General features: G+C 49.6%; 5 protein-coding genes across 5 annotated transcripts; 2 read left to right on the top strand and 3 right to left on the bottom strand.

Moving 5' to 3' along the window:
- Positions 1 to 2,563: 2,563 nt before the first annotated feature.
- On the top strand, positions 2,564 to 2,998 carry YALI1_D16441g (uncharacterized protein; the record flags this gene model as incomplete). Its single annotated transcript, XM_502781.4, has 1 exon — positions 2,564 to 2,998. The coding sequence occupies one exon, from the start codon at positions 2,564 to 2,566 to the stop codon at positions 2,996 to 2,998; it is 435 nt and encodes a 144-aa protein (XP_502781.4).
- A 577-nt stretch (positions 2,999 to 3,575) lies between these two features.
- YALI1_D16431g (uncharacterized protein) lies at positions 3,576 to 4,793 on the top strand (the record flags this gene model as incomplete). Its single annotated transcript, XM_502780.3, has 1 exon — positions 3,576 to 4,793. The coding sequence occupies one exon, from the start codon at positions 3,576 to 3,578 to the stop codon at positions 4,791 to 4,793; it is 1,218 nt and encodes a 405-aa protein (XP_502780.2).
- A 2,233-nt stretch (positions 4,794 to 7,026) lies between these two features.
- Positions 7,027 to 9,630, bottom strand: YALI1_D16370g (uncharacterized protein; the record flags this gene model as incomplete). Its single annotated transcript, XM_502779.3, has 1 exon — positions 7,027 to 9,630. One exon carries the CDS (start codon positions 9,628 to 9,630, stop codon positions 7,027 to 7,029), a length of 2,604 nt encoding a protein of 867 aa, XP_502779.3.
- A 1,224-nt stretch (positions 9,631 to 10,854) lies between these two features.
- YALI1_D16354g (uncharacterized protein) lies at positions 10,855 to 11,288 on the bottom strand (the record flags this gene model as incomplete). The annotated part of the gene is made up of 2 exons (XM_068282690.1): positions 10,855 to 11,120; positions 11,174 to 11,288. 2 exons carry the CDS (start codon positions 11,286 to 11,288, stop codon positions 10,855 to 10,857), a joined length of 381 nt encoding a protein of 126 aa, XP_068138791.1.
- A 1,964-nt stretch (positions 11,289 to 13,252) lies between these two features.
- On the bottom strand, positions 13,253 to 13,774 carry YALI1_D16329g (uncharacterized protein; the record flags this gene model as incomplete). Its single annotated transcript, XM_068282689.1, has 2 exons — positions 13,253 to 13,636; positions 13,688 to 13,774. 2 exons carry the CDS (start codon positions 13,772 to 13,774, stop codon positions 13,253 to 13,255), a joined length of 471 nt encoding a protein of 156 aa, XP_068138790.1.
- Between the last annotated feature and the right edge of the window lie 1,333 nt (positions 13,775 to 15,107).

The raw sequence follows: 15,107 nt of genomic DNA, 5'->3' as shown, positions 1-15,107 counted from the left end.
CAGTTATGCACCTGTATGCACCTGTATGCACCACCCACCATCTCACAGGACGATATTATGGATCAGGATAAGGGTGCTGAAGGAATTAAAAAACAGCGTGGAATTACACAAGAAAAGGAAAACTTGCCGTAGTAAGACGTTATTTCAGCACTGCAGGCAGAAAAAAGACTACCCAGACCGGTTTCCTAGCAGGTTTCACCATTAGGGGACTAAAAAGCAGCTACCCCTTGTAGTAGAAGGCTAGTAGTTACTGCAGTAGCATGGAAAAATGACAGCTCCCCCATCTTAGTGTCGACTTTATCGTAGTCACGTGAAGTTTTTCAAATGTCTGAATTGTTTCTTTTTTCCCAAAGGCTGCTCCAATAACTCAATGTTGACTACTCTCCATCTGTTACTTCACACCAACACAACCGACAGGATCATGGAGATGTATATTTAATTACAAGTAGAGGAGTTGCAAGCAAAAAAAAAGAAAGAAAGAAAAATTCTCACTCGCGTGTACCTCGGCTACGGCTTTAGACCCCTGGAAAAACGAAAGCGGGGGAGGGGGGAGGCACTAGCAGGGTGTGATTGCCGTGCTATCATCCAGTCCAGTACCGGCTCGCTAGTCTCGAAAAAAACACCCCAACAAGTTTCAACCAGAGTAGCAAGCCTAATTTGTGACAGTCAACTCTGCAGCTCTTTGATTTGTAGCTACCAAGGTGGCGGGATGAGGGGTCCTTTTGCTGCTATAGGCTGTTGCTGGGGTTGGTGACAGCTGCCATCAATTGGAATGAAGGCCATCAATTCGTATTTGTCATGTCTGGAATGTAAGATTGTTAATTATACCTCATCGGGGCGGTTTGGATTCGGCTAGCGTCATCTACAAGTCGGTTCTACTGTGTCTACTATCTCTACAGGTCCAACATTATTGTTTCCATCAGTTGCGACATGAGCTGACAGCCACCAAATCGCTTCTTGGACTCAAATTCTCCCCTTTGATAGTAGTGAGTATGTGAAGCTCTGGATTGTTTCGATAGGCTGTTAGGACTTCTTCTCCAAAGGCTGCTGCAGAGGAGGTCTAGATTCTGAACCGGGGTGGGGGCTAGAGCGTTCCTACTGATGTGGATGACTCTTAACAAAGCCCTGAGGTCTTTATGATCCAGGACAAGGACTCTCTAGTGTACAAGGGTGCTCAGCGTAAGGCTAGTCTGGAGAATGGGTCTGGGACGTGTTCCAGTAACATCGAATTTGAGCTCCGTTGATTCCACATCCAGAGAGGAATTCAACGGATTCTGACACACTTCCAGCTGTGGTGTAATTGTCAATGATAGAGAAACTAGTTGTAAACGTGCGTTTTATCCTGTAGCACATTCCAAGACTGTTGAGCTTGGGTTCTTTCTTGGTATTGTAAGCTGCTTTGGCTGGGTTGTATGAACAGTTATGGGGACCTCGGGCGGCCACATGCTATAACAGTTAGTCGTTGGGGGCAGTGCAGAATGGCTGGAATGCTGGGAGGGGTTGAACAATAGTCTACTTTGTCCTCATAGAACTTTTCGTCTATAGGCTGCTCCAGGAATTATTCGATAGAACTCTTCAATGTCACTGTTTCTCTCCCTCTCAGTTTCCACCATCACTAGTTGTAGTCTCTTCCTCTTGAGCTTGAACCAGGGTAGGGGATCACGGCTCGTGGAGGAGGTATCTTGTTTCAGTAACCCCTTCCCATGTGCAACCAAACCGTAGAGTAGTCAGGTCACATGGCTATGAGCAGTTTCACATCTTTATGTTCAAATCCTGGTGACAAGACGGTTGTTTACTGATCTTCCAGATACCTCTGATGGTTTCGGCAATGTCTTCATCACAGCCTGATTCAAATCGACTAGGTAAGCCACATACTTGTGTATATATCGTAACAATCGCTTCCAGATGAGGTGACAACTCCCTGAGAGACGACGACCAATGATTGATATAAATACCGGGCAGCAATTTGGAGTCAACTGTGGTCCGCAGAGTACATTTTGCAACAAAGTAGATGAGAAGTCTAGTTGAATGAAGGTCCAATGGTCCTCAAGTGACATGGTCCAACAGTTCATATTTCGAATGTGTGTTTCAAGTAACCCGCTGCCAAACCAATTCCTGCTCAATCAGAGTCAGTTTCGGTTTATTCCCTCCTTGTCGTTGATCTCCCTTTCCTCCGGATGCCCTTTTGCAAAAAAAAAAAAAAAAAAAAAAAAAAAAGTGAATGCACAATGAGCATTACATACCTACATACCTACATACTGTACCTCCGTCTTTGTTCATTGTGAAATTCCGTGCAATCACAATAACGCAGCGAATTCAAATCAAAATTTTCCAAATTGGTGCCGAATTTACATCAAAAGACCACCATTTTCTTTGCCGGGTTCTTTGCCGTGTTCTTTGCCGTTTGCTCGCGTATTATGCAAGATAACACCTTAAATCACGTTATCGTATTGTGTTAAATTTGGGTGGAAGTTTAATAAACCCTAATTTGGGCCCAAGCCTTTTGCGTCTCTGCCACTCGCCTCTTTCTCACCTCTTCACATCTCCTGATACCTGGCTAAACATGCTGTCAAGCACCAGCGCCGGATACGATACCACCCTGCGATCGTTCGATACCACCCCAGTGACGACGGAGACCCTCCACGCCCACAACCAGCAACTGGCCGAGTCCCTGGAAGAGTGCTTGCGAGAAATCGAGCTGCTCAAACTCGAGCTCCATCAGAAAGTTATACGGATCGAAGAGCTGGAGGCTCTGTGCGACACCAACACCAACATGGTTGCCACCGACGCCGCCACGGCCAGCATGTCGTGTCTGACGATGGAGAGTGGCGAACCCGAGTCCGAGTCCGAGTCCGAGTCCGAGTCCGAGTCCGAGTCCGAGTCCAAGGAGTTTGCCCAACTAGGAGCTCTGCTGAAGGTCGAGGAGGCCGGTATTCCTGCAGAACTTCTCCCTGACTTTCTGGGTTTTTCCTTGAAGGAGTTTCTTGATGACATGTGAGAGGAGAGTGGGAGTACAGTACATATTGTGTTGGAGCAGGCAAGAGTATGGGGCTTACCTGAACAACTTGAGCTTCTCGTATGTGTATATAATATAAGTGTAAAGGAGTAAATGTGGTTGATGGTGGATTGTAGGCAGTTGAAAAGATATTCAACACTTGCTAAACTATCACTGTTGATCTATCTACTGTATTGTCCAGAGACTCTACTTTCAGGTACACGAAGATCTGTATCCATCCAACTGAGTAAAAAAGACTTGGTACTGTACATGTGTAATAACTTGGCAACTCACAAAATATAATCAATTAGCACATCGCCTCTTTCTAGTCTTCGGATCTCCAACCTTTCATCTCTCAAACACGTACGTCTGTCGTCTACACACAAACTTCAACTCCAGGTTCAGATGTCTCAACACCGTCATTGCCAGAATTACTTGTAGTTTGATTATAAGAGAATATAGCCAATAATATAGGTTCAATTGCTCGAGAAATATCCCTGCACCCATCTGACACACTCTTCTGACAGCGGTACCACACCCTGTCGACCATTCTCGGGGCCTCTCTCCCGCTTAGTCAGCAATGCATATTAGGCGCATGTCTGGTTCAACGCTGGTTGACATCTCCATCACCACCATGATCCTGGATAACGGCTCGTATGCGATCAAATCGGACCGCACGGGCGACGCGGAAACTCCCAATGCTCTGATTCGCGGACGCGACAAGACTGTCTACGTGGGCCAAGATCTGACCAAGTGCAAGGACTACGCTTCTCTGGTGTTCAAACGGCCGTCGGAAAAAGGCCAACTCATCAACTGGGACATTCAGAAGGCCGTGTGGGACAATCTCTTTTACAATCCGCAAACCGGAGTTGATACAGACTCGTCGCTGCTGCTCACACAGTACCCGCTGACGCTGCCGCAGGTTTCGGCCAACATTGACCAGGTGGTGTTTGAAGAGTATGGGTTTGAGCAGTACCATCGAACCGAGGCGGCGAATCTGGTGGCGTGGTCGTCGGGCCAATGTTTGGACGCGTGTCTGGTAGTGGACGCCGGGTTCAACGCCACCCATGTGACTCCAGTTTTGTTTGGACAGGTCCATGAACCTGGCATCAGAAGAGTCAATGTGGGAGGCAAAACCATGACAAATCTGCTCAAGGAGACCGTTTCGTTCCGCCACTACAACATGATGGATGAGACTTACATTATCAACCGGGTCAAGGAAAAGGTGTGTTTTGTGTCGCAGGACTTTGACAAGGATCTGGATCTGGCCAAAAAAACTAAATCACTCCAGGTCGAGTACGCGCTCCCCGACTACAAAACAACCAAGCTGGGGTACGTGGTTGACCGCAAACAGCACGATATTAGCGAGCTTCAGACGCTCAAACTCGGTAATGAACGGTTTACAATGCCCGAAATTCTGTTTGATCCGTCTATTATTGATTTGCAACAGAGTGGGCTGTGTGAGACCATTGCAGAGTCGATCCAGGCGTCGCCAAAGGAGTTCCGGTCACTACTATGCAGCAATATTGTCATTGTGGGAGGATGTGCCAAGTTACCTGGTTTCCAGAGCCGACTCGAAAAGGACCTGAGACCTCTTATTCCCTCAGAGTACCACATGAAGACGCGACTAGACGACAAACCCGACTTTACGACACTACAAGGAGGCAAAGTGTTGGTTGATCAGCCGGGATTTTCCAACCTCTGTGTCACCAAACAGGAGTACGATGAGTACGGATGGCGCTTGTGTCGTCAGAGGTTCCAGGGCGAGACTTTTGATGAGGATACCGAAAGTGCGTGAGGAGTGTAGTGGTGGTCCCTGTGACTTTCTTATCGGTCGAATTTGAGGCTGGCTCTGGATTTCGTCTTGCTGGCGGCTCTGTCGGTGGTGGGCGTTTAGCTCTGGCTCTTGCCACTGTTGCGCTTCCGCTTCTGCTACTTGTGGGATGACGGTCACTGCATCTCCTTCTGGGAATCTCAAAACGAAAGATTCCTTATTTATCTGTAATATATGAACATTTATTGACATACCGCGAGGAAGTGAGGTGGTAATGTGGGATGACTAGGGGCTGACTAAGGGATGACTTGGGGATGGCTAGGGGAGTTGTTCGAGGGTCACAAGTGACATGTACGAGTGAGAACTGTACATACAGTAAATACACCACTGTGCAGTACATAATGTCAACATGACCATTACCGTACATACAGTACATAGCATACCAGCTGCTTGGATAGACTCCAAGTCAACGCCCATGGACACCTACTCGTACGTCGCAGTAGTACCCCTTTTCAACGGTCCACTGTGGCTCCACGAGTCCATTCAAGCGTACTACTGTAGTGTACTTTACAATACATGTTCGTACATTAGTCTACCGGTGATATAATGTGCTTGGTAAGGTGGTGGTTCCAGAACTGTTGCACGGACTTGGTGCCTACGAGTACTTGTTTTGTGCTTGTTGTGCTTGTTGGTTGCTTGTTGGTTGCTAGTCTTGTAATATCTGATTATTGTCTCTTCTTGTACGTCTTTTCGTATTTCTCATCTATCTAGTCGTACTCGGTCTGTCTCAGCATGGTCTGTCTTGGTCTCACCATCATGAGACGGTTGGAGTCTATTACTGGACCGGTTTTTGACCGCATTTTAGCGGGGCACGTGGGTCAACGGTTCTAAACTGGTGGTCTACAAGTAGTGGTTTTGGCGGCGTTGTCTTTGGTCCAATTCCATGCCGGCTTTTTTTCTCTAGCGTGCAGATATTGCAACGGTGTCATTGGTTGGTGAGGAAGAGTTTGACCAAGTACGAAGATGGTGTGACTACTTGTAGACTAAACAGGTGTTGAACGATTGACAGTACGAATGAACGACGAATGAACTGAATAGTACGAATGCTGTTGAAAGACTCGGCCCCCAGTACTCACCAAGTGCGTAGACGTACACCAGTGCAATGGTCTCATACTTGACCGCTGAAGGAGTAACCTGAAGTCTACTGAGCTCACAAGATGGACTCACAAGAGCTCTGGTCGGTCAACTCACAAGAGCTCTAGAAAGAATCACAAGAGCTCGGGAAAAATTGATATCTACGTCTACGTTCGGCACAAGTACCGATTCTCGTACTGTATCCTACTCACGTACTGATTCTCTAAGACGCTGCTCAATGCTCTCTACCGACCGACTTGAAACATGTATACGCCAGTGACAAATTCCAGCAAAAAAAAAACAAAAAATAAGCCATTGGTCGAAGACTTTACCAACCCTACTGTACAAAGAGCGTGGTTTTTTGAATTCCATTATCGGCGTGCTTGTGCTGGTTTTCGCTCCGCCACTTGTTTGCGATAACTGTAACATCTCCGAACCACTCCAGATGCAGTGCCTGGCATGGCATCAGGGCTGCGGGTCGGGCTCCGAACAGCAAGCTCTCTCTGCGTCGATTACGATCAACAGTGCTCCCAAACCTCCCGCAACATCGCCGACAGTTCCGCGGACAAAAGTGTCTGGCAATATGTTGGCAAATCATGTTGAAAAAAATCATGTTCTATACTTCAGTGGAGACCCCGGTGACCTCGGCGAGAAGTCCAGACCAACGTCATTCTGTCATCGTCATCGTCATCTGTCGTCATCTGTCATCATAACCCCCTGCCAGAGCCTGCTCCCCATAGTGTTCAGACAGTGTAAGCAAGTAACCAAGATGTTGCAAAAACTCGTCGTAGAGTAGTACGAGTACCAGCTATAACTACCTCTGAAATACCATTCAAAAGATACAGTGCTAGTATCAAAAGACATGTGAATCGCATGAGTCACTGTATAACCGGATCTGCCTTCCGGGTCTTCCGACTTGGGGTTCTTGTTTTTCAGTGACTCCTGAAATCTGGCGACTCCAGCTACAAGTACATACAAGTCTGTTATACCAATGATTACTTAAATATCCCACCATGTCTCACCGCGGAGTGTCGAACGACATCCTCAACCCGGCGGGTGGATACTCCGCAATCGCAGCCTCTCAAGCGATGCTTTCAAAGCCGCGTACTGCCTATGCTATAAATTACACAATCTCCGCCAACAACCACGCAAACCCTCCAACGCCAAAGCAAACGTTGAGCATCATGACGACAAACACAAACGACTGGTGCCACAGCGACGGCGTCGAGGTTCGCATAAGATACAGCGTCAGCCCCACAATACCCAGTGCGGTGGAAAACATAAAGGCAAGGAAAGAAAACGCAATGGCGCCTCCAGACACCTGGTTCATATCCTCTCCTGCAATGATACCACACAGCACACCCACAATCAGGGTCGACAGCAGGAAACAGGTGGAATAGAAGAGCGACAGAACCCGGTCACGTCGGTCGGCCACAAGTTGCTGCTGCTGGCCGTAGCCCGCAAACTCGTCTTCGCCGTAAATGTCCGTGACCTGCTCCGACACCGAACTGGCTGCAGACCCGTAGTCATAGTCGTTGTAGTTGGGGTTAAGACGTGGGGAGTAGAGTCGGCCTCTCAAAAGAGACTCCTCCTCATTGTCGGACGCAGACTCTTCGTCCGACAGCGACGAACGCTTGGGCTTGATGCCCATCAGCTTCCGCACCTTGGACGCCGTCTTGTGCACCTTGTCGGCGAGATTGTCTGAAATGCGAATCAGCTTGTTGACGTGTCCCTCGGTGAGGAAGTCGTGTGTCAGACCCTGCTCGTCGCCGTTAGTGTAGATGAAAATGCCAGAATCGTCCTCGCCGTCCTCGGGGTTGTCAAACTCGTTCCAGTACCGCACCTTGGGGGGCTCGGTAGTCTCCTGCGACGTGTCGGACAGCTCATCAGTCAGTGAGGGGATCGATCCAGGGCTCGAATTGAGCAGAATTGAGCCGGACACAGGGTGTGTGTTTGAATCCCGTGACAACTGGAGTTGTGCGGTGTTGCCGGATGCTGTTGTGGGCTCCTCTCTCACCTTCTTGGGAGGCAACTTGAGGAGATCCACCTTGTTGAGAGTCTTCATCCAGTGGGGAGGCTTGGACAGCGCCTGGGCATGGAACAGGGCGATAGAATGCGAGTAGATGGAAAAGCCCTCGACCACGTGGACCAGATGCGACTTTTCAATGTCCTCGATCCACTGCGGCTTGAGACCCTTCCATTTAATTTCCAGCACGGCATACGGGAAAGATGCAGACTTGGGGCCATCCTTGGAAAAGTGTGCATGGAATCCAGCCCGCTTGACGGTGATGCCCTCGTCCAGCGTCGCCCACACCTTGGACGACTCGTTAGGGTTATCCAGCGTCGATCCCGAGGGGGTACCTTGCTCGAAGATTGACACAGACTTGCGTCGTTCGCCAATGGACATGCTGAGCGAGTCTTCAAACAGGAACCGCGATCTGTGCATAGACGCCTGCGATAGGGGCACGGCATTTCGCTTGGCCACCCACTCGACCGCCAGCTTACCACTACCGTTGAGATTGTCAATTTCCCACTTTGCGTCCTCGAGATTGGAGTGGTAGATGGCGTCGGCGAGGTCACGGGAGACGCGTGACGCCGCAAAGTGCCGGAATCCGCCCACGGGGGCGCACAGGACGTAGTCGGGGTCTGTTTCGGGGCCGGCTTCCGAAAGATGCATCGTTTGGTGGGGGGAGTCGGATTCACTGTTTAGAGAGTCCTTTGGGAGCACGTCGACCCAGCGAATCTGTCCGGGCTCTGTGTTTGTCTGGATGGAAATGAGTTTGCGGGGGTCGTCCAGGTAGACGGCATGCGAGTGTTCGGTCACGTGCTGGTCCGACAGTGCCCGGGTGAGGGTCAGAGACGGGCGTCGCGACAGCGTGGGGGTGCTGGGGCCCTGGTTTGTGTCCACAGAGGTGGCCAGCACCTCTCCCTTCTGTCGCAGTGTTTTAGGCGAGTCCACAAAGCTCATGGTTTTGAGTAGCATGACCTTGAGCTCGGTGATGTGGTCTGGGTGGACCCACATGGCGACTGCTCCTGCGTTGGGCATGTTTGTGGCAAGGGTGACCATTTCTGTGTCGAACTGGGCGGGGTCGCTTCCGTCTCTGTCTCCCAGGGCGGTCTGGATGTATGTGTTGATGGACTGGTACTTTGCCTGTCTGAGGGTTTCGAAGATGAAGGAGAGTTCGAGGAAGACGGGGGTGAAGTCCTGCTGTGTGAAGGAGTACATGCCGTCGAGGGTGGGCAGGAAGGACTGATGCAGCGTCTGTTTGCCACTCCACTTTGCGTATTTTTTGAGCAGCTTGCGGAACCCGGTTCTCTGGACGCCAATGAATCGGGCCAGGTTCTGCACCTCGACCGTGACGCGGTTGATTTCCGTCCGCAGCTTGTACAGGCGGGTCTGTCGGCGTTTGGAGTTGAGGTGGTGGGCATAGCTCTTTCCCTGGGCCGCGTAGGTTTCCTCCTTGACCCGGTCGTCTTCGGAAATGTGGTCGATGGTCTTCTGGCAGTGGATGATGCGGCGGTCGATTTCGCCCGTTTTGGACCGCACAAACAGCGAAATGTGCTCAAACTCGTTCTTCAGCGCCTCCAGCACGTGCGTTTCCGTCGTCGGGTCTTTGGCGTCGTCGGTAGTGGCCCGTTTGATCAGCTGTTTGATTTCGTCGTAGTCGAGGTTGTGCGACTTCCATTCCGGCACCGACCTCTGGCTCAGCTCAGAGCCGTATTTCATCTTGTCTGTGGTCTTTTACTGTCGTGTACAAACTGTCGTACTGTACTCTTGTAGTGGTTTGGAGCCGGTGGAGAGAGGACCACCTGCGTATATGTACTGAACCATGTATGGGAGCGGGCTCAAAGGTTAAAAATCCAGAGCACAGTTTGGGCCAACCTTAGAGATACCCCAAGCGTCAACCTTATCTAAGGGGTATTAGAGAGTTGGGTTTAGTGCAAACTGTCGTGATGATGGTTCTGACATATTGGACCTACCTGATGAGGAGAGATAAGAGGGGAGGGAGGAGTGAAGGGGAGGAGTGAAGGGGGGAGAGAGAGAGAGGAGAGACAAGAGAGAGAAGAGAGAGAAGAGGGAGGAGAGATAAGAGAGGGGAGAGAGGAATGAAGGGAGTTGTTTAGAGCTAAAGTCGTCTGCTCCGTCTCATCAACTGGCATCAATAGCATCAACGACCAACACTCTCTTGTTCTATGCTAAACTGTGTATAATCACGTATGTACAGTATATTGCACCGTAGCTGTATACTTTGGATCGTCTACAGGCTATACTGTAACTGTATGTACAAGTACAATACGGGTTCATACAATGGACGTTTGGACATTTTCACAGAATCGGGCTCTCAATCTCAACCTCCATATTCTCCATTCTCTTTGTCCAAGGACTATTTTTTCAGCGCGTTTTTTTGTTTTTTCATTCCTTTTATTCCTTTTATTCCTTTTTTTTTCTCCTTTTATTCCTTTTTGCAATTTTCATTTTTCAATTTTCAATTTTCAATTTTTTATTCAGGTTCAAGTTTTATTTTCTATTCAATACATAGTCGCACCCCAAACGAGACGAGATACCCACACCATAGGAGCAGTTGAGCCCTTGTGCACATGCACTCACTCCGACACCCTTTCGCAAAGCCTAAATAGTGTTAAATTCTGAGCCTAGCACCAAAGTGTATTTTTTTTTTTGTTTTTGTTTTTGTTTTTCGATCCGCTAGTCGCCAAGTAGGTTGAGCCTTGTGCGGACCCATAACGTAGAAAGCACCCTTCGGATGGTCGAATCGTCGTCGCGGTCGCCGCCGTCGCCGCAGGGCCGCCGTGGGCCCGACCACGTGACTGCCCCTCCCGCGTTCGCCCTCCGTCCCTCTTCCCCCGCTGACTCATGACTCAGGCGAGGCTGAGCAAAGTGCAGTCGAGCAATAGATTTGGTGCGCCCGGCAACAAAGGGGATCATACAAGCTCAGTGTTTAAAAAGCCAATGTTCGCAGATTATCTGCAACTGTATTTTATCTGAAAAAGAGGGACTGGAAAGAAGGAAGAAAAAAACGTGGGACAACCAACCATGGCTGAGCGATAACGAGGTGCCGAGGAGCAGCGAGGGACTCCAGCACACGCACATAACCGAGACAAGCAGAGGTGGAGAGGGTCGGTTGTCGGCTGAGAGGAGTTGACTGAGAGGAGTTGGCTGAGAGGAGTTGGCTGACAAGACGTGGCGGAGCTCAGCTTCTTATTGGTGTGTTGAACTATTCAGTCTGCTCGTAGCGATCGGTAGTCTCAACTATCCCCATAATAAACTCCAGACTTGATAAAAGTATACGACGATGAAGATTGAATCATGGACCTTGTTTGGCAGTTTCTTTTACTCTTGGTGTTGGCCTGTAGGTGTTTTCTCATCGCCAAACACTGTGTCTATAGGGTGACTCCACGACGCTACTACTGGTAGTGCGTCCAGTCGACCCTAGTTGGATACGGGGATAGATCCGTGGTATGAGTAGGCAATCCGTGCAAGCAGCCCCCCGAGCAGCCCCCTCCAAACGAGCCCCGATCTCACTCTATGCATCTGCAACCTGAGTAAGGGTAGCGGCGGAGATATCCGTCACAAGCGAGAGGGACCGACGTTGGCTCCGTGTTTCATTGTTTGCTGGATTCGTTGTTTGAAGGATATGTGTGTTTTGTTTCTGGCTTCTTGGCCCGACTTTGGCGCTAGCGCCACGGTTTGGTCTGCTATTAGCGCCTCTTTTAGTCCATAAAACATAAGACACCGTTACTGGATGCGTCGTCATCTCCATGCGGACACTCCAGCTCGTGTGGGTACTAGTTCGGTACCGGTGCAATCTTGGCCATCTACAGAGATTGTCCGGCCTTCGCCGGTCGTAGATTGCTCCGCACGCTTTTTATCTCTTCTCTCCCCCACAGTTGCGCATGGAACTGACGGTTGACAGAGGCCTGCATCTGTGGCATAAACATGGTGATGGACGGCGGTTGGCGGCCGCTGGCACACGATCCGGTCACACGACTCGGTGGTCTTGTCTCTTTTTCTCTCTCTCTTCTCTTTGCATGACAGCGAAGTTTCCGCGTCTCACTGTGGCTTGTGCCAATCGTCCTGGAAACTTACCCTAGAATGTGCCATCATATTTATGATACTAGGAGCAGGATAGGAACAGGGGTCTTTTTGGTTGGGGGGGGCCACGGCGTTTGTCCACTTCAGTACTGTCCCGAAAAGCTGCTGCTTCGACTGAACATACCTCGACCCCTCCCTCTCCTCCCTGACACATGTCAAGACTACCAGATGACATCCACGTCAAGACAGGGCGTCCCCAGAGCGTCCCAGGGTTAGCATTTGTAAATCCGTATTCGTAAATCGTGTTTGAAACACAAAACAGACGACGGGCACAGTTCCAGAATCGAATCCAAATGCTTTTATGCCTTGGTTGTGTTGATGGAGAGTGGAGTTGAGTGGAGTTGAGTGGAGTTGAGTGAGGAGTTCCAAGAGTAAGGAGTCCAGTTCGAGCTCAAGTTCGAGCTCAAGTTCTCATCTCTCGCCTCGTACGCCGCCCACAAGTTGGCTCATAGACTACAATAGCCAGCATAACCGTCAGGTCCTCAAGCTAGCAATGAAGGCGACATAAACCTGGCCTATTGCATTAGTGTGGCACGCGACCACTACTATCGACACTAGTGCTCGCTGCTACAAGTAGTGCGCGGTTAGGCCCGGCACTCGGACCTTGGTGCTGCCGATCGAAACGACGACATGAGAGGGAAACTGTCCACGATCCGAATTGTTCGGCTTGGCACTTGTCATGATACTCCTGTGCATCGCTCGCCTGTCGTACTGACGTTACATTGTCGCATAAAGTCTGGGTTTACGACTACCGAAATGCTTGGTCTTGCCGGACAGACGCTCGACAACCGTAAAGACGGGAACCACGGTGGGCGGGTGGAGGAGACAAACCTTTGAGCCCTTAGAGGTGGCCGATCGAGGACTGGTGCCCATCTGGGGCAAAAAGAAAGCTGAGCCAAGCCTCGACAGGCTTTCCAGAGCCTCCTGGGGGCCTCCACATGAATGTACCATCAACTAATGTAGCACAGGAACATGTATGAGTAGAGCCGTGAGAACGGCCGAGGCTCTGGGGGGGAGAATAGCGGGTTTCGCAGCTGTAAACATGTCTCGTTACCGGGCTGTGGTCGAAATACCTCATGGCACGGCGTTGAGCTAGAGTGCCTCTTCTGTCTCTGTCTGTACCGGTACGACGCAAATGACTCAAGCGGCGGTAGTGATACGGAGACTAGTTATGTACGGTTCAAGTAGGTCAAGCTCATGTGGTAATGGTACGACGGTAAGACTACGGCACTGGTGATCAAACAACCAATAGCACAATAGTTGTTCCAGCAACAGAATGTATCATGTCGCGGCCGCAATGTCTGTACCTGACGTTATCTCTATCGGTACCATGTCTCACCAGCTCTTCTAGAACCTGTTGCAGTCCAGACTCAGTAGCGTTTTTGTGGTTCCAATTTGGTGTCTCATCTGCTCCAATCTCTGGTGGCTGACTTGGGCACGCGATCACCGTCGGCCCATCTCCGACATCTCGATAACAGCCAAAAGAACGGTTATCGGAACTCTCTCGCTCCAGAGGGCACGCGACAGAGTTGCACCGAGAAAGAAAAAACGGAGATAGAATTCGAGCTAGTCCGCTGGAAATGGCGGCGGGAAAAAGCAACGTCTGGTGGCCCCAGTGGGACTGGCATGCATCCGAGTGAGAGAAACGTAGAGACAAGTCGAATTAGGTCACATGACTGGTAACAATAGCGTCACGTGAACATACCGTGGACCCCGTCACGTGACCCATCTCCCTCTGCAACATGTCCCTCTGGAACATGTTCCTCTGGGAATGTCTGTATCTGGCCGTCTTCACATGCTGAGATCTGTGCATAAATCTAATCGTGGTTGGACATTTGAAAATTGCTGAAACAAATCGGCGCAAATATGTGAGACTCGGGCGAGACGAGTATCTGATAGTTTGAGCCTCTGCGGATTTAATGGTCTTTTTTTCCGCCTCTGTAGAAATTCAACTGACAATCCGACGTGGTGATACACTTGTGAATGCTATAGTATGAGTAGAGAGAGAGTAGAGCACGTGGTACGAGTGGCTGTACCGATACTTGCACAGTATGTGTTGTTCTTCTAGCTACAGGAATCGTACCATACCAGTATCGATATCAAACACCAACCCGTAACGACTCTACAGTACATTAGTTTTCACAATAGTGTGTTGTTGAGTGGAGGGACCCAGATCTAGACTTGATGGAGACTAGTTTAGATCTGTTCTGAGCTTACGAGGTTGTTGAGGCGTCGGATCATGTAGCAGGAGGTCTGGTAGTACTTGTTTGAGATTATTACCGCTAGTTTTATTGGTGTTTGTACTCTGCTGGTACAGTATGTAACTTGTACTTGAGCTGTGTTATTTCGCTTGTTTACTTAGGTTTTAGTTGATACATACTTGACATATTTAGCCTTGGTGGGTTGTTTAAAGCAAAGCACTTGTCATACTTGACTTTCAGTTGACCTCCTAGTTGACATTGTACGTACATCGTACTGCATGTTGCCCTATCCATAGCAGCATGTCGCCCTACCAGCAAGACGCCCTACCAGCAAGACGCCCTACCAGAAAGACGCCCGACACATAGCAACAATGAATCAAGTGTACTGTCCTCCGAAAGCGTCCCAGGCACGAAGTCCAGTCAATGTGGGGAAAAGACACAAAAGCGGCCATTTATGATAAATACCCAGTCTAGTCGCCGGTCTGGATATCTCCGAAAGTGATTATTCCCCGCAACTTGTCTCACCAGTTAGTGATAGCTGATTGTATTGAATATGGTCACGTGCCATCTGCAGCGTACAGTATGTACGTACGGTTGTGGTTTTTTTGTGGGGTTTGGTGTTTGATTTCTGTCTTTATACGAAGTTCGCGGGTATATATATTGAGACTGTGTCCCAGATTCTTTCTTCTTTTTCCCCGTCACTTTTGCACAGCGCAAGGCGCAAGTACCACGAGTAGAGAGTAGAGCACATCGACCACCCTCGCCACCTCCTTCTGTACAGTACAGACTCCGATAATGAGCTGAAAACCTAATTGTACAGCACACGTAACCAGAGTCTGGTAAAACACACACAACTTGCACAGGCACAAACCGGGTCACAGCAAGAGCTCA

Source organism: Yarrowia lipolytica, chromosome 1D, assembly GCF_001761485.1.
Source record: "Yarrowia lipolytica chromosome 1D, complete sequence".
NCBI classification, from domain to species: domain Eukaryota; kingdom Fungi; phylum Ascomycota; class Dipodascomycetes; order Dipodascales; genus Yarrowia; species Yarrowia lipolytica.
The sequence above is the reverse complement of the archived record's forward strand: the minus strand, read 5'-3'. Positions and strand labels throughout refer to the sequence as shown.